At 34.7% G+C, this 21,161-nt stretch overlaps 1 protein-coding gene across 1 annotated transcript; it reads right to left on the bottom strand.

Moving 5' to 3' along the window:
• Window positions 1-16,917: 16,917 nt before the first annotated feature.
• On the bottom strand, window positions 16,918-17,508 carry LOC112493327 (uncharacterized). The gene has a single exon (XM_048470818.2). The coding sequence runs from the start codon at window positions 17,506-17,508 to the stop codon at window positions 16,918-16,920; it is 591 nt and encodes a 196-aa protein (XP_048326775.2).
• Between the last annotated feature and the right edge of the window lie 3,653 nt (window positions 17,509-21,161).

Below are 21,161 nucleotides of genomic sequence, written 5' to 3'. Positions count from 1 at the left end.
ACCACTTTTGCTTAAAAATATAATGATTTAAAAATAATAAAAATAAATTGTTAGACCAACTAAAAATAATAATAATAAAATCAATAATAATAAATTTATTTTTATTCAACCAAATAGAAAAAGCATAAAAATTAAAATTTATTTTTATGGCTTGGTAATAAACAATTATTTATAAATTTTTGGTCTAATAAGCGTACTTTATTTAATTTTTGATCTAGTAAAAATATTTTTATTAGAGCAAAATTTTCAATTTCAATTTTATTTTTATTTTTGTCTATTTTTAGTTCAATTTTTATTTTTGTAATTGTGGTCTAATTTTTGTATGATTTAGGCATAAAAAAATTACTATTAATCTTTGGTCTAATAAAATTATTTTATTTAATTTTTGGTCTATTAAGAACTTTTGTATTAGACCAAAAATTCCAATTTTGTTTTTATTTTTATATTTTTTCTAATTTTAGCTCTAAATTTTTATGGTTTGGGCATAAAAATTATTATGTTCAATTTTTGGTCCAATAGAAATTTTTTTAGACTTAAAATTCCAATTTTATCTTTATTTTTATTTTGGTATAATTTTAGGTTAAAAAATATTTAATTTTTTTTGGAATTTTAATTTAATTAAAATAAGAATGGATATAATTTTCCAAACAAAAAGTCATAATTTTAAAATGAAAAAAATTAAAAATTTATTTTTTTCAATATATATATTTGTTGAAAAACAAATTATCACCTCAGCATGATATTAGCATACTGATGTTATTTAATAGCAAAATTAACTCAATTAACTAATTTAACTGATTTATAATAAATTAAAAATTTTAAAGTTCAATTCACATAACCTTAAAACTTCAAAATACATTTGATACGTAGAATTGTAAAAGTCTGTATTCTATTAACCTATATTGTATTAGTCAGCATTGTACAGTGCTGTATTATATCAATGTTGTACAGCATTTGGTGCAGGATTGTATATTACAAATTTTTATTAAAAAAATTAGTTAACTAAAAACATATAGACAAAACTGATTTTTTTTTATTATTATTATTTATAGATTCTTTTAGAAATAAGTACATTATTTAAGATGGATTAAATTAATTTTTATTTCATTATATAATTATATTAAATAATTACTGTATCCATAATATATTAAATAAGATTTTGATTATATTTCTGATGGTAGTTATGTTATCTAAAGTTATATAATAATAAAAGAAGTTATAAAAAGGTTTCCTTATCTGAAATATTACACTGTCTATAATATATTAAACTGAGCTTTATAATATATTAAACTGAGCTTTGATTATTATTTAAGATTATATTACATTATTAAAGTTATATAATATTAAGAAAATTAAGGAAAAATTTTCAATAATAATATTAAGAAATTTAAGAAAAAAAATAGCATTCAAAAATACAAATTAGTCTCTACCTTCCAACTTACCTTAGCTAAGAAGGCAAAGAAGAATGAAAAAGAAAAAAAGTTTTAGAAAAAGAATATAGAAGCATCAGTTATAAACTTTCAAAAATGACATGGAAAAAAAAAAAAAAAGCATAACAAAACATGAGATTGCATTATTAATGCAATACAAGTTTATACCGTCTACCAAACGTAACCCTCAGGTACTAATCAACAGTTAATCCAAAATTTTTATGAAATGTTTTAGCTTGATCCACGCTTCAAGTCACAAGAATCTTCCAACGGTGGATGAAAAGAGCTCTTGTGAACTCCAGAGAAAGCATGCATAAGCGTCTTTTGGTGGGTGTTGTTGCGAGTACCAATCTTTTTACTGATGGTGGTGTAGCTTTATTGGCATTAAATATGGAGGGTTTCATACTAGAATCTGCATATATATTCTTATTCAAGCATACAAACACAATTCTAGCATTATGTAATTATATTGATGTATATGAATTAAATGAATAAATATGCATGCATGTGCAAATGAAGTATACGAAAAACTTAATGCAAATACACCAGCACAGGTCCCTACATTTTGGCTAGTATAGACGCATGGATTTGTAAATATAAGCATTAACAGCAGATTAACAAATTATATATACTCATCTTTGATGTATGCTTAACAAATATTCCAAGCTTTTGATTGGATGTTGCTCCCCTTTGTATTTCATCTTCTCGTCTCTCGGCTTTGATGAATCTCTCCAATCAAGCTTTCCACATGGAGGGGATCATGGTGACCCTCGATCTTTATTCTTTTCCTTCATCACAACCATCCATGTAGTGTTCAAGACTCTTTCTCATGCTGATTGTAGGAACACATCTTATTGTGTTGAGGGTGTGGGTATAAATTTCTGGCCGATGGGTTGTGGTGAATATGTTCATGGCATGTCTCTACCATACATGTTTGCCTAATCCTCTCCATTCTTTTTGCCGGCTTGAACCTCTCTTGAAACTTGGTGGGATACTGACTATTAAATTATGCACAACTTTTGCTCTCAATTGAATATGACTAAATCTTCCTGGACTTTGTATATTAGAAATAACTATGTAATACCAAGCAGAACAAGTAAAAGAATCTATTCTTCAAATAAATGGATGTTGGGTGTCCGATACAAATGGCCATCAAATACATATGTAAATATGTGGGCATAACATAATTCCATGAGGTGAGGAGAAATTCAATTTAATACCACATCATACGTAGATAATAGTTGTTTATTTTTTCTTTTTTTAATAAAAAAATTATATTATAATGATTAACTATTTCTTTTAAAAAAGAGTTTTTTTTTTAAATTTTTTTTTTAATAATTTATAATGATTGTTTTATGTCATTTGTTGTCCTTGCCTCTACTTGCCCCTCCTTTTTGCATATTCAGAGAATCAGTCTTATTGTATTGTCTTTACCTTAACATGCTTGTGGGAGTTTCTTGGACATTTCTATACTGTTGTTGAGCTTATTTTTGGACTGCATTTCAGATAAGTGATGCAGTAAAGATTATCAAGATTCTAGATATACTAGATAGCGTTTTTCCATTCTGGTAAAACATAGTTTATTGAGGCTACTTAGATATTTAAGCCTGAAAAGGCGGAACCAACTGGCATTTGAAAATTATTATCTTTCAGGATATGCAGTTTTTAATGTTTGCACTAGATTGGATTGTAAAGACTAATTAATTTGCTGTCACATGGGAAATAATGGGCGTATTTGCTGTTGACACAGTTGAATGGGCTGATATTGAATGGTCTCCAGATGATAGTGCAATATTGATTTGGGATTCACCTCTTGAGTATGAGTCAGCGAAATCATGTTCTTGTCCCCTCCTGTCAATGCTCAAAGGCATCCTTGAAAGTTCTGTTGTCTAATGGTTTAGTTTTAAAAAATTTGTGACTGAAGCTTCAAAAAAGCTCATGTGGATGTGTTTTGGTGCAGGTTCTAATATACTCCCGGGATGGTAGTTATGACCACATGGTTGGGTTTTGAATCATCTGAATAGGAAGAATTTTGCTGCTGTTTTTAAGGTAATTATTTGTTACTGTTTAAGTAGACATGTTTGGGTTGTGTATAACTGATGATGCGATACAAGGCAACAATGTTGAGTCTTATCAGATATATGTACATATTAGGAGTTGGATGACTGTTCCTTTTCCCATTTTTGAGATTGTCAAACTAAAATAATGGGAAGCCATAACAGTCTCTGCAAACAACCTTTCCTTTCTTCTTGTATATTGTAACTTATTATCCTCCAACATTATTTTGTTCCAACTAGGTTCCTTTTGCTTTTGAAATCATTCTGTAAATTTCTATATTCATGTAGGTATAAAACTTGATTTTTTCCTCCTTTTATATTGTCTAAAATTGTGATTATTTGGCATGTAAATGCTATATTTTTATAACAGGCCAATTTCTTCTCTCTCTCTCTCTCTCTCTCTCTCTCTGTTTTCTTTTTTTCTTTTTTATTTTTTTGGGGGAAGATTCTTCAGATGGACGCTTCAGAGTCAGGTACGAGTTTACTGATGTTCATATTACTTTGCCTACCCAGAAGCCTCCTGCAGACAAACCTAACCCCAAAACAAGAAATTGGTAAGCACTTCCTTTTCCATTCTCTGCATTGACTCAAATATGCTGCTTTTTATTGATTGTGATATTTAGCAAGACCTTATGGCTCAAACTATCAGGTAGGTCCAATGTCATGGAGCAAAGACAGTATATTTGTGCTCGCAGTGATAGTAGCAAATTGTTCTCCCCTTTCGTAACATGCTTTGAAGTGTTTTAGAAAGTTGTTAAGGCTTGGGTTCTACCCTAAAAAGGTTAACCCAATAGGAGGAGTAACCCAAGCCTCTTCTATACCTTTTAGGAGTCCCATGTTTCGCGAAGGTGGGAAATTGTTTGCATGCTCTAACAAAAGCAAAGCTCTATTTAGCAGCAATGGAAGGAAACTGGAAAATAGCTGGGAAAAATTGAAAATTATATAATTAGAAGTTCATTTACAGAACAAGGGGAAACAATTCTTCATGTTGCTGCTCTAGCAAGACAGGAAAAATTTGCGAAGAATTTAGTTACTAACCTGAATCGGGAGGACATGGAAATTACTAATAACGATAGCAACAACGCTTTCTGTCTTGCTGCTATTTCAGGAGATGTAAAAATTGCTAAGTTGATAGTGGAAGCTGGAAACAAAGAACTGCTGATCTCAAAACCGGATGAAAGCCTTCATTGTGTCTCCTTCTTCTGAAAACACTGAAATGGTGAGGTTTCTTTATACCATAACTAATGTTCATGACTTGACTGGAGATGAGCAGGCTGATCTATTCAGTACTTCTGTTCGTATCGTTTGACCGGTGAGTATGTTTGATTTTACCACTTTTTTTTTTTTTTTCTCCGTTTATATTTTATTTGTATTTATAATTTGAAAGACTTGTCGGTAGGTGTTTATAAAATAATTATTACAGGAATTACAAATGCAAGCCATCCATCAATGATCAAGCCAAGTTTGACTTATGTTAATTTGACAACCAGAATTGGATTTAGTACCCTACATAATTTCTATGTAGTTTGTTTTTAAATTTCACACTTTTCTCCAAACACAACTACTTGTCCCACATGGTTCACAAGAGAATTCCCTCATAACTTATTTCTTTACTGAGGGGTGTGTGAGTTCTATGACTGCCTTTCAATGGGCTCCTGGCTTAATTATTTTGCACAGGGGATTTTACTTGAAGCCACTCTTAAAAGGACGCTCCAAAAAATTCCAAATTGACCAAAATGGGACATATGATTGTAGCAAGTTTTAATTTTTGTACTCTAAAAAGTGAAGATTTGGCCTTAAAAATGCTTCGCCCAAACCCGAAATTAGGTACAGCCCAAATCAGGTATGGTACAGCATTGCTTGTTTTAGCTCGTACACCTTTCGTATTTGCTAGCTCAAGCCAACCAAGATTGTGAAACAAATTTCTCAATTCATGTACTTAATACAATTTTTATGCCATATTGTGTACATTTTCTCGACTATAAATCCATGTTCAAAGAAGATTAGTAACTAATTATACTGTTTTTGATTGAAATTAAGTTTCCAAAGTAACACAAGGTCGAAATATCAATCAATCATAAGCTCTTCAAATAGTAGAAAAACAATGTAACCATGGTTTGAAATTCAACGAGAACCCAATAGCAAGTAATACAGAATTTGCAAAATTGATATATGAAGCTGCTGAAAGTAGGGAACTGTAAAGGATTTCTAGACTATCCAATACTTTTCGAATCTTACTTTCAGTTGCTTAAATGACAAACCAGCAACACACACGTTATAGATTTGTCGATGAGCTCTACAGCAAGTCAAAGCAACTATATCTAGGATGATGAAAAATTGATCAAATATCTGACCTAAGACCCCAACATTATCGCCAACAGATCAAGATTAACAAACAGCAAACCATCAAAGAAAAGAACAAGCAACTTATACCATCAGGTATATCAGAAAATTGTTGCTAGCGTACCAAAAAAAATAAAATAAAAAAGAACAAAAAAATTAAATAATTAAATAATTATTTAAAAAAAAAACAGAAGAAAAATATCTTGACAGACAAAGAACACAAGTATTTTATGTGGTTTAGTTACAAACAACCTATATCCATGGGCTAGCAAAGGAGAGTTTAGATTTCATTGATCAAGAGAAGAAAGAGAAGCGGTCTCTCACCCTCTGTCTAATGTAGGAACTTTCAATTAAACAAGAAAAAACTGAATCTATCATTCACAAAACAATCAGCAAAGGAAGCTGCCGAAAACTTAGCTTGGTCACCAAGCTATTTCATATGTTGGAGAAGATCAAAAATTGTCTACCCGAAAGGTGGCAAACTATTACATATATAAACCTAAAATGAAAATGGTGCGTTTTAAACAATTATTCTAGAAAGATCAAAATGGTGCTGTTGCCGAGCTACTGTGTTGCTGCCGAGCCGTCGAGCTATGTTGCTGCCGAGCTATGTTGCGAGCTGCTGAATATGTTGCTGTTGTTCCTCCATCAATTCCTCCCCGGTGTCAGGAAACTCGTCCTCGAGTTGTAAAGAAAGAGTAGGTGAGTTATCTGGTGGAAGGTATGGGCTGAGGTCTGAAACATTAAACACATGAGAGATATGAAGGTCAACAGGGAGTTCCACTGGTATGTATTGTCTCCCACACGTTTGGTGATAGTAAAAGGACCAAGTTTGCAGGGTTGTAACTTGTTATAGGTACCAGCTGGCAATCGTTCTTTCCTCAAGTAAACCATAACCAGATCATCTTCTTTATATGTTTTTTGGGGACGATGAACATCTGCAGCTGCTTTATACCGAAGGTTGGCTTGTTCAATTCGGTTTTGAACATCCCGATGAAACTGAGCATAGTTTTCGGTGAAGATAGCAGCTCTTTGGTGATGGGAAAGTGGGAGAGACACAAGATCAATGGTGTTATTGGGCACCTTTGTGTAGACAATAGCAAAAGGTTGAAGACCAATAGAACGGTTGACCATACTGTTATAGGCAAATTCCACTTGTGGTAACATGGAATACCATTGTTTTGGCTTGTCCGAGGCTAGGCTACGAAGCATGTTGCCAAGAGTGCGGTTGATTACTTCAGTTTGGCCATCGGTCTGTGGGTGGTATGGACTCCTGAATTGAAGCGTCATATCAAATTTCTTCCAGAGAACCCTCCAGAAATGGCTTTAACATCACGGTTAGATGTTATTGATTTTGGAATGCCATGCAGACAGACTACTTCACAAAAGAACAAGTGGGCAATGTAACTTGCATTATATGCTTTCTTACAAGGAAGAAAATAAGCCATCTTGGAGAAACGGTCGACCATAACAAAAATGAAGTCAACACGGCTGATCGTCATTGGAAGGCCTAGAACAAAATCCATGGAGAGGTCTTCCCAGATGGTGGCAGGGGCTGGCAAAGGGTTGTACAGACCTGTATTTTAAGATTGGCCTTGGGCAATTTGATACACAGGGCAACGGGCAACATAAGAGGCAATTTGAGCTTTCATCTTTAACCAAAAGAAACGGTGAGTGACAGCTGCAATTGTTTTGTCATGACCGGCATGGGCAGCTAGACCGCCAGAATGAAGGTCATGTATAATGAAATCACGAAGAGAAGTTCTGGGAATGCAAAGTTAGTCTCCTTTAAACAGAAATCCCTCGGTGATGTGGTAATCCTCCATGGCATTGTGTAATTAACACTGTTCCCAGATGAAAGAGAAATCTTCATCTGTTGAATACAAGTCTTTGAGATGAGAAAAATCTTCCAAATTGAACTTAAGAATAGTGAGCAAGGTATATTTACGACTAAGAGCATCAGCAACTATGTTTCGATGGCCTGCTTTATGGTGAAAAGCATAGTGGAATTTTTGAAGAAATTCAAGCCAACGGGCATGTAAATCATTGAGCTTCTTTTAGGAGTTGAGATACTTGAAGGGATAGTGATCACTATGTAAAATAAAGTCTTTTTAAATCAGGTAATGTTCCTAGTGATCAAAAGCTCTAATGACAGCATACAATTCTTGCTCATAAGTGGATCATTTTTGTTTGGCAGGGCAAAGCGTCTCACTAAAGAATTCATGTAGGCGTCCCTCTTGAGTTAGGACAGCTCCAATGCCCACTTTAAAAGCATCGGTCTCAATCTCAAAGACATTATCAAAGTTTGGGAGTGCCAAAATAGGAGCATTAGTGAGTTTCTTTTTCAACAAATTGAAACTGTCTTGCTGGGACTGCTCCCATCGAAAGTCATTTTTCTTGAGGCTAGCTGTTAGAGGAGCTGCTATATCACTAAAATTTCAGATGAACCTCTTGTAGAAAGTGGCAAGGCCATGGAAGCTGGGAAGTTCAGTGACATTTTGGGGTTGAGGCCAGTCAAGAATAGCTTGAATATTCTTTGGATCGGTGTGTATGCCTTTTTTACTTATAACGAAACCCAAAAAGAAGAGTTTGTTAGTGAAGAATCCACATTTTTGTATACTAAGGTATAGCTTGTTATCTCTGAGTGTTTGGAAAACTTGCTTCAGCTGAGACAAATGATCTTCCTCGGAGCGGCTATAGATCAGGATATCGTCAAAGTAGATGACCACAAAATGATCGATGAAAGGCTTTAGGACTTGATTCACGGGGTGCATGAAAGTGCTTTGGGCATTACAAAGACCAAATGGCATGACCTGCCATTCATATAAGCCTTCCTTAGTTTTGAAGGTTGTCTTCCATTCATCCCCTAGACGTATCCTTATTTGATGGTAGCCACTTTTGAGGTCAAGCCGAAAGAAAATTATGGAGCCCTCAAACTTGTCTAGCATATCTTCCAACTGTGTGTGGATTGCTCGGCTATCCACACACATCCGCCATGTTTTGTCTTTTTTTGGTACCAAAAGGGCTAGAACAGCACATGGACTAAGGCTAGGCTTGATCAAGTTCTTAGTGAGCAGATCATCCACAATTTCTTGAAGAATAGCATGCTCTTTAGGACTCATACGATAGTGTGATGGATTTGGTAATCTAGCTCCAGGTATGAGATCAATATTATGTTGAATATCTCTTAATGGTGGCAGCTCATTTGGTAATTCATCAGGAGATAAATCACTATACTCTATTAAGAGAGCTTGAACAGCAGAAGGAACCAGGTTGGTATTGGGAGTCTGGCTATCTTTGAGGATGAGGGCTAAGATTGGGGTGGTGTGGTTGGTGTGGCTTGGAAAATGGTCAACACCAGCAGTGAGGATGTGGTCTCGGGAAGGGTGGTTGGATGGTTGTTTGGCATTGTGTTTCTTTATAGAATTCTTAGCTTGGGAAGAAGGTGGTAAGAGAACAATCTTTTTATTATGCCAAGTAAAAGAGTAAATATTTTTCCTCCCATTATGTTATACATCTCTATCGAATAACTATGGTCTTCCCAATAGCAAGTGACAAGCATCCATCTTAATCACATCACAATCTATGGTGTCTACGTAGTTGTTTCCAATGGAGAAAGTCAAATTGCACATTTGTTGAACTTTAATGTCTGAATCTTGCTTGACCCATCCAATTTTGTATGGCTTTGGATGTGGTTTAGTAGGTAGGTTCAAAACAGCAACCAAAGCCTTAGAAACAACATTTTTTGTGCTTCCCCCATCTATTATAACCTTACATATCTTGCCATTTATGGTACATTTAGTTTTAAAAAGAGTGTGTCTTTGAGTAGGAGTGTACCTTTTGGCTGAGTAGAGAACTTTTTATAAAATGCATATGCATGTTCATCTTCATCCCCATGATCATCCACTTCTTCATGCATGTGCATATGTTTCCTTTGAGGACATTCATTTGACCGATGCTCCACCTGATTGCATTTGAAGCACTTAATGGGATATGGTCTAGCATATGGGTTGGTCATTGTGTAATTGGAAGGCTTGACGGGATGGGTATTATGTGTTGGAGTCATAGATGCCTTCCCTGCAACTTTGGCATTATAATCTTGGTGTTGTTTAAAAATGGAATTGGTAGAATTTGACAACTTAGGATGAGGATGGTACTGCTTGGGCTTATCAGTGTAGAAATCAGAAATTGGTTTCCACTTGTGTGGGGGTCTTGTAGCTGAGTCTGGCACTGTCATTTGTTTCTCTACTCGGTTGGCCAAATTAACAGTGGCATTGAGGTTGGCAATTGGGCTCAGATATAGCTTTTCTTTAATTGGCTTTTGAAGACCATGTATGTACCTAGCTATTTGCTGCCTCTCTGTTTCCTGTAAATTATTGCGTGAGCTAAGCGGCAAGAACTCTGTTGTATATTCATTCACCTTTCTAGTGCCTTGTTGACAACTATGATATTGCTCATAAAGTATTTGATCATAGTCCTCAGGTAGAAACGAGCCTTCAAGAGTTGTTTCATCCTGTGCCAGGATCTAATGAGTTCCTTCCCTTCTTTCCTTCAATTAGCTTGTAATTGCTCCCACCAAGCAGAGGCACATCCCTTGAGCTTATAAGCCACCAATTTGACCTATTGTGTCTCTGAGATATTCATGTAATCTAAGAAGGACTCAACATTATGGATCCAATCCAAGAAACTTTCTATGTCAACTTGCCCATCAAACGTTGGTAAATTAACTTTAATTTTATAATCTGTTTCTCGGTTGAAGTTGTACCTGGGTGGTTGTGGTGGTGATCCTGGATGGCCGAAATGGTGGTTTGGAAGGAAGTCTCCAGGTCGTCGGCAAGGATTGTCAAAAAGAGTGGCTTCAATATCATCATCAGAGTCAATATTTTGTAGAGGCAACTGAAAGTGATGATAATTTGGTGGAGAGTGAGGTGGTGGTGGCAGATCTATGACTAAGGAAAATTCTGGTCGCAGTGGTGGGTGTTGTGTGGTTGGAGTTCGGTGAGCTACTAGGGGGTGACGAGCTAACTCTCTGTCCCTCGATCTAGCGATGGATGGAGTCATGGATGGTGGTGTTGAATGTTGAAGTAAGGTTTGTTGAATTACCTTCGTTAGATTTTCGATATGCTGTTCAACACCCCGTATCGCCGTCAATATAGCTTTGGTATTTTGGTTTTCACAGGTGGTCCAACTACTTCCTTCAGAATTGGCCATGGCAGATTTCCCGACGTTGTCCGAGCTCTGATACCAATTTGATGTAGGAACTTTCAATTAAACAAGAAAAAAATGAATTTATCATTCACAAAACAACCAGCAAAGGAAGCTACCGGAAACTTGGCTTGGTCACCAGGCTATTTCATATGTTGGAGAAGATCAAAAATTGTCTACCCGAAAGGTGGCAAACTATTACATATATAAACCTAAAATGAAAACGGTGCGTTTTAAACAATTATTCTAGAAAGATCAAAATGGTGCTGTTGCCGAGCTACTATGTTGCTGCCGAGCTACCGAGCTATGTTGCCAAGCTGCCGAACTATGTTGCTGTTGTTCCTCCATCACTGTCCTTACAGCAAGAACTACTCACTCTCTCTCTCTCTCAAAGTGCTCTCTGTTTTTCTTAGTCATGAAGAACACTCCCACACACACACTTTTGTTTCCACATATATGGCTTTTTAGGGCTATATAGAACGAGAGTGTAGATGTTTTAACACTCACATGCTGCAATGTATTCTCTCATGGAATCTAGAAATGGCTATAATGCTTACATATCTTATTGAATTAAATGCCACGGAAGCTCACAGGAGCGTTGATTTCTTGGTCAAGCTTTTTCACTTTAACTCGGATCTACTATGGATACAAGATGAGCAGAGAGTAAGCATCAAATTTATGTCATCTCATGCTTTGTGGGCCATCAAATTTTAAATTCAGAAAGAAAAAAATAATGGAAAACCCTAGTAGGGGTTAATGGTACCTTTCTTATCCGTTACCTGTTTTCTTCTCCTTCTCATTTTAATGGTGTTCTCTCTACTACTGTCGACAGTTTGGAATATGGAATTGGACTATTAGGCTGGTATATATGTACCATTCTAAATTTGATCCAATTAAATTTTTTTACATTAACATAACACAATTTTGTTGCTCTTATTGTTTTTCCCCTTTGTTTGTACGAATCAAATGGTTAGGATTAATGGTCTGTGCCATGGCGAAAGTGTAAAATAGGAGTTCATTTACGCAAGAATTTATGCAAAGACTTATGTTGAACACATGAATATATATATATATATATATATATGAGTATGCATGGATACATGTGTATGGATGTATATCCATATATTGAATACATGAATATACGTATGTGTGTGTGTGTGTAAATATATATAAATGTATATAGGTGAATATATATATTGTTGTATACATATAGATGTGTGTATGTATATATATATATATTGTGTTATTGAAAATGTAGAAAATATTGTGTATGTTTTAAAATTTCAAAAAGTTTTTATTTTATTTTATTGTGTAGAATTTATGTAACTTCAATATTTTTGTTGTATAAAATCTATATTTATGGTTTTAAATAAATTGTTATGTTAAATTATTGTGAGATTTATTGTTTATATCCTATTTTTAATTTATTATACAAATAATATTATATTTCATGCATTTATTTTTATGTGAAATTTCATGTAATTTAATATCATTTTTCATAAATTAATTTTAACGATTTAAGAAAGATGATAATTTTAGTGTGTAAAATATATGTTTATTTGAATAATTGTGAAATTAAAATTATTATGGAAGTAATTAATTTTATAAAATCGTTGGATTTATGTGGTTGTTTAAAATGAAATATGAAATTTTATGAGTTTAATCAAAGTGTATCAAATGCAATGGTATTTTATTAAATTTTGATATTAATGATACTATAGATTTTTATAGTTTTAGATGCACTATACAATATTGATGTTCTATATTATCATCCTGTGAGAACCATAGACTTGAAAGTTGACAAGTATAATGCAACATGCGTATCAGTTGTCTCCTCCTTGTGCGCATATTATATACATGATCGTACTTTGTGAGTTGTGGTGAGAGAGGGTGGGCAAGTATAATGTAGACTGAGCATGCCTCCCTCCTTGGCCACAGTATGGCTGGTAATATCATGGTCATTTTGTAGGAGTCATGGATTTAAGGGTTGACAAATATAATACAGAGTGAGCATCAATCATCCCCTCGTTGGCCACATAACTGTTGGTTATTATGGATTAGAAAACACATAAATATGGTCATCCTGTAGGACCTATGGGCATGAGGATTGACAAGGATAATGCCCAACGAACGTCAGCCATCATTCCCTTGGTTGAATGGTGATTATTTTAGCTATGACAAGTTATTTACAATTGGCGCCGCGGGACTAATACCTAGCTTGTAATTTGATTTCTCCACCATGTAAGAAACTATATTATATATCTTGTTCTTTAAATAAATGTTGGATTCTGTAAACTTATTTGGAATTTTTTTTTATATTGCTATATATATATATATTTAATTTAAACGTGTATAATCCTAACCACATATTTGGAAATGGATTCATAAATTTTGATTTCGGTTATAGATATTCATGGCATTGATGTACATAAATTGTTCTTCAAATGTATGTAAATGGATACAAATAAACTTGGCATATGTGTTCTTCAATCCTTCATTGCATTTACAAATGATAGTTAAGGGTTGATCCCCAAATAAAAAAAAAAAAACCAAAAAAAAAAAATTCACTTTTAAAAGGTAATATGGCCTAGGATGATCACTAAATGCGAAAGATGGACTGGATCAATTTCTATAAGGGTTTTTTCGAAAAGTAGCCATCCCATAAATGGTTTTTTGAATAATAGCAAAATTTTAAAAAAAAAAAAAACTAGCCACCTTTTAGGACATCTGGACTAAAATATCCTTTATTACTATTTTTTTTTAATCTTTTTTCCCTACCAAAACACTTATTTTCTCTGCTTTCCTTTTCCCTTTTCTTTTTGAAACACAACAAGACCTTCGAATACACTAGGCTTTATCTTTCCCTTTCGAAACATATCATTCAAACACAGCTAGGGCTTTCCTTTCCCTTTTGAAATAGACCATTTGACCCTACTCACAATTCCTTTCCTACTATCCATTATTGAGGTTGAAGAAGCAACCTCTGCTTTCACAAGTCCAAACTACGAAGCTGAGGACCCAAAAATCTTCCTCCTTTTCCATTGTTGATGCTGCACAGTCCAACTTCTTCAAAGGTTAGTTTCACTCCCTTTTTCTTTTAGTCTTTCCTTTTCGAAACACACCATTCGACTCTACTCATAGTTCCTTTCTTCCAATTTGTTATTGAGGTTGAAGAAGCAACCTCTGCTTTCACAAGTCCAAACTAGGAAGCTCAGGACCCAGAAATCTTCCTCCTTTCCTGTTGTTTATGCTGTACTGTCCAACTTCTTCGAAGGCTAGTTTTGCTCTCTTATTATTATTATTTTTTTTAGTTTCAGTTTAACATCTCCACCTATTCCCTGTTAAAACTTTCAATTTGATTCCGCTTCTCAACTGGGTTTTTGTTTTCCTTATTATACCCTCTTCATTTTTATACATTATGTATCAAAAAAATGGTTTTTTTTTTTGGGCGATTTTTTTTTTGGGGTTTTATAGGTTTGATAAGGAAAAAAGTTTTCTACATATGATAGATAAATAGACGTTGATATCTATGTCTGATAAAGAGATCTCTAGTGTCGGCATTAGTGCTGGTGCTGGTGAAGGTGGTGGTGGGTGTGGAGGTGATGATGGTGATGAAGACGACGATGAGAGTGGTTGTGTTTGTGTCTGATATGGTTCTGAGGGTATTTTGTTTTGGATAGCATGCCTAAATATTTGATGTTGACCGTTTCATTTTATTGTGTAAGTTGGTGCCAATTACTCTCTCTAATCTAGCCCACATGGTGATGATTTGAGGAAGAGAATTCATCAGTGCTACGCATATATATTTGGGAAGTAGTGTGAAATTGAAATGGTTAGGGTTTTCTATAGGCATTTGGCATGTTCTTCTCCAAGTACCTAAATAAGTTTTTAGATGTGCAACTCATCATTTATAGTTGGAGCATATAGGTGAAGAAATCATTCTTTTACTTTCTACAGGCCCTTAGCAGATACCATAACTTGATTTTAAAAGCTTGATATGCATAATATTATTCTTGGTCCATGGATTTCTTTATTTCTAGTTCCAGGAAACCTTTTCTTGATTTTTGTGGGAGACAAAGCAAACACCTGTATGGGTTGGCCTGAAATGGCCAAGAAATGAGAAAATTCGACGACCCACCTCACCGGCCGCTGCGGACTTCCCCGGCCCAATCTGGGCACGTCCGGCCACTTCTTGCTATGAAATTTCACGGCTGAGCTCACCTTCAAGTGATCTTTCTAGTTGGCTGGTGCGTGTAAGTGGTGGTTGGCTGGAAATGGGCAAAACTAGGGGTGGGCATGGATTGGGTTGGTTCGGTTTTGGACCCAAATACAACCCAATCCATACATATCGGTTTTTCTAATTTACAATCCAAACCAAACCATTAAAGCCTTAAATCCAAACCAAACCATTTTTGATCTGTTTGGTTTGGATTGGTTGATCGGTTTGAAACTTACTAATTTATAAATATATAATACAAATAAAAAAATTTTCAAATATAAAATATAAATAATAAATTATAATTATCCAAACATAAAATACAATTAGAATAATATAACATAGTCTACAATGGAAAATAAAAAAGAAAATATAGCAAATGATACACATCATGCACTTATTAAATAGCAAACATTAATGTCATCATCTCACTCCTATAAAATTAAATTAAAATTGTTAGAACAAATAATGTAAAATAATACATTCGTCAAAATTCATTCACTCAAAAATCAATGCATAATTCCTTTTTTTTTTTTTTTAACCTTCAAACTTTGGTAAATCATAAGTCAATCAACGTTGACAGGTTCACTAATTTTAGTTGATTCTGTAAGCTCTATGAAGATCAAAACAATAAAATTAGCAATAAATTATATTTAAACATATATAACAATTGGATACGATATATGTAGATATATATATATATATATATGATGGGGATGTAAAAAATATATATATATTATGGTGATGGTGATGGATTGGTGGTGGGCGGCAATAAAGGTAAATGTTTAGTTTAGGATTACAACTTACAATTTGATTTGAGATTTGGGATATGGGGATGTAAAAGAAAAAAAAAATATATATATATATATATTAAAAATCAATATATAAAAATGGAAAAAAAAATAAAAAATTAATATATAAAAATGAAAAAAAATACTAAAATTAATATATAAAAATGAAAAAAATAAAAAATATATAATTTTTTAGTTATATAATATATTATTTGGATTGGATTGGATTGGATTGGATTTATATTTCCAATCCATAACCAATCCAATCCATACAATTTATAATATTTTGAACCTAATCCAATCCAATTGATGTAAAAATCCAATCCAAACCGTTAAAAATGGATTGGATTGGGCGGGTTGAACGGATTGGATTGGATTTTGCCCACCCCTAGGTAAAACAGCGGTGATCCGGTTCGACGGTAAACGAGTCGAAACGATCCAGTTCAGACCCATGGGTTTGAGGAGAGAATTTCTTGGATTTTGGGGAAGAAATGGGTATTTTGGGCTTTCTTTCCTGTTTGACATGCTTACCTAGGCTTATATAAAGCCTTGGGTCACTAACAGACAAAAACTGAGGACTGGCTTGGACACTGATTTAAAACTTATGCTTAAAATTTCTCAGAAATATAACTTTTTATCCGTAACTCAGAATTTACCGTGTCGCCAGTCTATGAACTCGTATCGACGAGATCTACACAATGGTACCTTAGTCAAACAAAAAATATTGGCTATTGAAAAAGTCGACTTGAACCCATATATTGTTCACTTGGTCAAACTTAGTCAATTTGGTCAAACTTGTTTAATCATGTATATTTTTTGGTACGGGGTGTTACAACTTACCCCCTTAAAAAAAGTTTGTCCACGAAATTCGTACTTTAGTTTTGGAAGAAGTAAGGATACTGACTCCGCATTTGATCCTCTCGATCCCAAGTCGCCTCCTCGACAATTTGGTTTCTCCAACGAACCTTCACCAAAGCTATAGTCTTGTTGCAAAGCCTTTTCTTTTCCCTTCCTAAAATCTGCACTGGTTGCTTCTCATAAGACAAGTCATCCCTAAATTCAATCTCCGGTGTCTCCATCACATGTGATGGGTCTGAGATATACTTGCGGAGCATGGAGATGTGAAAAACATCATGGACTCGAGAAAGCTCCTCCGACAAGTCCATCCTATAAGCCACTGGACCTATCCTCTTTACCATCTCATACGGTCCAATGTAGCGAGGACTTAACTTCCTTCGTTTTCCAAAACGTACTACACCTTTCCAAGGAGAGAGCCTTAAGAATACTCGATCACTAACCTCAAACTTGAAATCCTTCCTACGCACATCCGCATAGCTTTTTTGCCTGTCTTGTGCTGCTTTCAAATTCGCCCATATAATATTGACCTTGTCCACTGTCGCCTGTACAATCTCAGGGCTTAGAAGTTTCTTTTCACCCGTCTCATTCCAACATAATGGGTCCGACATTGTCTGCCATACAACGCCTCATAAGGTGACATCTCAATGCTCGAGTGATAGCTATTGTTGTAGGTGAACTCTGCTAAAGGTAGATACTCATTCCAATTCCCCTTGAATTGTAGCACAGATGACCTCAACATGTCCTCTAAGGTCTGAATAGTCCTCTCAGATTGTCCATCAGTCTAAGGGTGAAAAACAATACTTAAATTCAACTTGACACCAAGTTCATTCATTAATCTTCACCAAAATCTCGAAGTGAACCGTGGATCTCTGTCAGATATAATCGATATTGGCATTCCATGCAAGCTCACTATATGATTCATAAAGAGTTCCGCTAACCTTTGAGGAGAAAACTTCTCACGAATGGGTAGAAAATGTGCAGACTTAATGAGTCGATCCACGATCGCCCAAATACCATCATGCCTCTGAACTGTGGGGGGGAAGCTTGAATACAAAATCCATTGTGATGCGCTCCCATTTCCATTCTAGGATGGGTAAAGGCTGTAGAAGTCCAAAAGGCTTTTGTCTCTCTACTTTCACTTATTGACAAATGAAACACTTGGATACATAATCTGCAACTTCTCTTTTCATCCCTGCCCACCAATAATGCTTTTTCAGGGTATGGTACATCTTGATGGTATCGAAGTGTATGGCATATGCAGAACTATGCGCTTCATCCAGTACTTGCCTTTTCAGCTCTTCATTTGTGGGAACATAAAGCCTAGAGCCAATCACCAATGCTTTATTGCCTCTGATAGTGAAATCTGACTTTCCCTTTGTTTAACTTTCCTTCTTATGCTCATTAAGTAAGGGACTTCAAATTGGACCTCAAAAACACAATCCATAAGTATTGGTCGTAGTCAAAAGCTAGTAAAAAGTCCTCATGAAATATGCATGCACAAATTAACACCCAACTGTGCAACTCAAACATCAAAGAAATAGTGCAATCATAATCCTTGAGCAATCTTATCCATCTCCTTTGCCTTAAGTTCAACTCCTTCTGAGTAAACAAATACTTAAGGCTCTTATGATCAGTAAGGGTCCGACAAGCAACTCTATACAAGTAGTGCCTCCAAGCTTTCAATATAAATATCATTGCAGCAAGCTCTAACTCTTGAGTCGGATAATTCAGCTCGTGCTTCTTCAATTGTCTAGAAGCATAAGTAACAACTCATAACTTTCTAAAAGAAAATCCATCCATCAATTCAAAAAGAAGGCTTAGAAATTAAATCTAATTTCCTCAAACCAAATACTAGTGTTACAAAGTTAAAATGTAAATTATTCTCTTTGCCTCCGATTACACTCCTAGTACTTGCAATTACAAGATCCATGTTCCTCATTGATTATCCAATTTCCTTAACTCGACAAACATCTTTCTTTTAACCAAATTCATCAAAGTCATAAAACAAAGTTCCTTATATTTATTCCAATGGAGAGCTTTAGATTGCTTATAAAGCCTAAAAGAAATCCTCAAGATTGTCAACACCAAGAAATATGAAGCCAAAAGATCAAGTCCGAGTCCTCTCATCATCTCAAATATCATTCTTGAAGATACCTCAAATTCTTCCAATTTCAAACAAACTCCAAGAATACATACCTCGAGCAATAAAGAAATTTAAATCTTAATTCTAATATCACAACCAAATAGTATAAACTAGTTACTAGATTCTCAAACCATAAGAAAACATTCATTGCTTGCTTATATTCTAGTTATGCCCCAAAAATCATATTCCTTAGGAGATTAAGTTATCATCAAGAATATTAACTGATACGAACCTAGGACGACCTGCTCCTAAACCCGTATTATATTAGCCCGGATCTTTAATTAAGTTCAAGTTCTAATGGAATGGACCTCAACCCCTAACCAACCTGTGGTTAGAAACCTTGGTATAATGTAGACGCCACAATAGAGGATGGAAAACCTATTGATAAGTCAAGCTAAAACAACCAATTCTCTAATGGTGTTTTAGGTGTTCTCAAAGAACAAAGAGATAATTAATCTCACAAGTATTTTCTTAATCTAATCAAAGTTGTATTATTATTGAAAAATAAGCCTTTAAATAGGCTTGAAAGAAACAAAATAAACCCTAAACAATAATTCAAAACCAAAATCCTATAGGAATTAGGAAACTTGACCGAATTCTAATATGTCCTAAACTAAGTTTCTTAAACTAAATTTGATTAATTAATTCCTTTATTCTGAATTAGGAATTAATTAATTTACAATGAAAATAATAAAATAATAACTTTCCTAAACTTATTTGTCCAGAAAATAAATAAATAAAAACTAAAAAGTAATGGTAGTTTCCTAAAACAAAAAGTAGAATAAAATTAGGAAACTATAATACTAGCTTTTTTGACTAATTTGACTTTGACCAATCTTTGACCTCTTTGAGCTCCAAATCAGCTTCTAGATGGTTTTTAGGATGCCAAATAAGCTGAATATGAAGTCCCACACGTTGCCCATGCTTGGAAAAATAAGAAAAGGCTAATACAGTAAAATACAGTAAAGCCAACAAGCAATACAGCAAATTCGGCCAAATTGTTGATGATGTCCGTACAAGCCCTTTTTGATTGCATTTGAGGCTGCTTTAACTTGATTCCATGACCTCTTAGGCATATGTATTGAACCCATAAATCATTGGAACCATTTCATGCTTCCCGAACTCCAAAAATGTACCAAAACCGTCACCCGGGTCCGTATCCGTATCGGCTTCTATTGCTTGTATGAGTAAAACAGGCCTTGGTTCTTTAGATATGGCCAACCCCTCTTGACTATGACTTATTCTTTGTATGAAGACAGCAAGATTGTCCTTGAACTTCTTGGCTTGGGCCCTAGTGATCAGTCCCACCTTCATTTGTATTGGGTCAGCACCCCAGCGGGTTGTCGGTGGAGTGGGCTCGGGCGGAATCACATCATTCCCCTCCTCTTGAAAAGGATTTGTCCTCAAATTAAGATCATCACCTGCAGCGAAAGGAGTTAAATCAGCAACATTAAAGGTGGCACTAACATTATACTCACCCGGTAGATCAAGTTTGTAGGCATTGTCGTTTATCCTCTCCAAAGCTTGAAAAGGTCCATCACCCCTCGGCATGAGTTTTGATTTCCTTTTTTCGGGAAATCTTTCTTTCCTTAAATGCAGCCACACCCAATCTCCAGGTTCAAACACCATTAATTTTCGGCCTTGATTAGCCACCCTTGCATATTGCTCGGTCCTCCTCTCAATGTTTGCGCGGGTCTTTTCATGAATCTGCTTTACAAAATCAGCTTTTTGTTTTCCATCTAGATTAGCACGCTCACTTAAAGGCAAAGGTGTTAAATCTAATGGAGTCAAAGGATTAAAACCATAAACAATTTCAAATGGAGTAAATTTAGTTGCTGAATGTAAAGACCTATTATATGCAAATTCAACATGTGGCAAACATTCTTCCCAAGTCCTTAAATTTCTACTAATTAATGCTCTCAACAATGCAGATAAGGTTCTATTTACCACTTCGGTTTGTCCATCAGTTTGTGGATGCCAAGTAGTTGAAAATAAAAGCTTAGTACCTAATTTAGCCCACAATGTTTTCCAAAAATAGCTTTAGAACTTAGCATCCCTATCCGACACAATAGTTCTTGGCATTCCATGCAATCTCACAATTTCCTTGAAAAATAAATT

This window comes from Ziziphus jujuba, chromosome 8 (genome assembly GCF_031755915.1).
Source record: "Ziziphus jujuba cultivar Dongzao chromosome 8, ASM3175591v1".
In the NCBI taxonomy this organism is placed as follows: domain Eukaryota; kingdom Viridiplantae; phylum Streptophyta; class Magnoliopsida; order Rosales; family Rhamnaceae; genus Ziziphus; species Ziziphus jujuba.
Note: the sequence above shows the minus strand (reverse complement) of the source record. Positions and strands in the feature narration are given on the sequence as shown.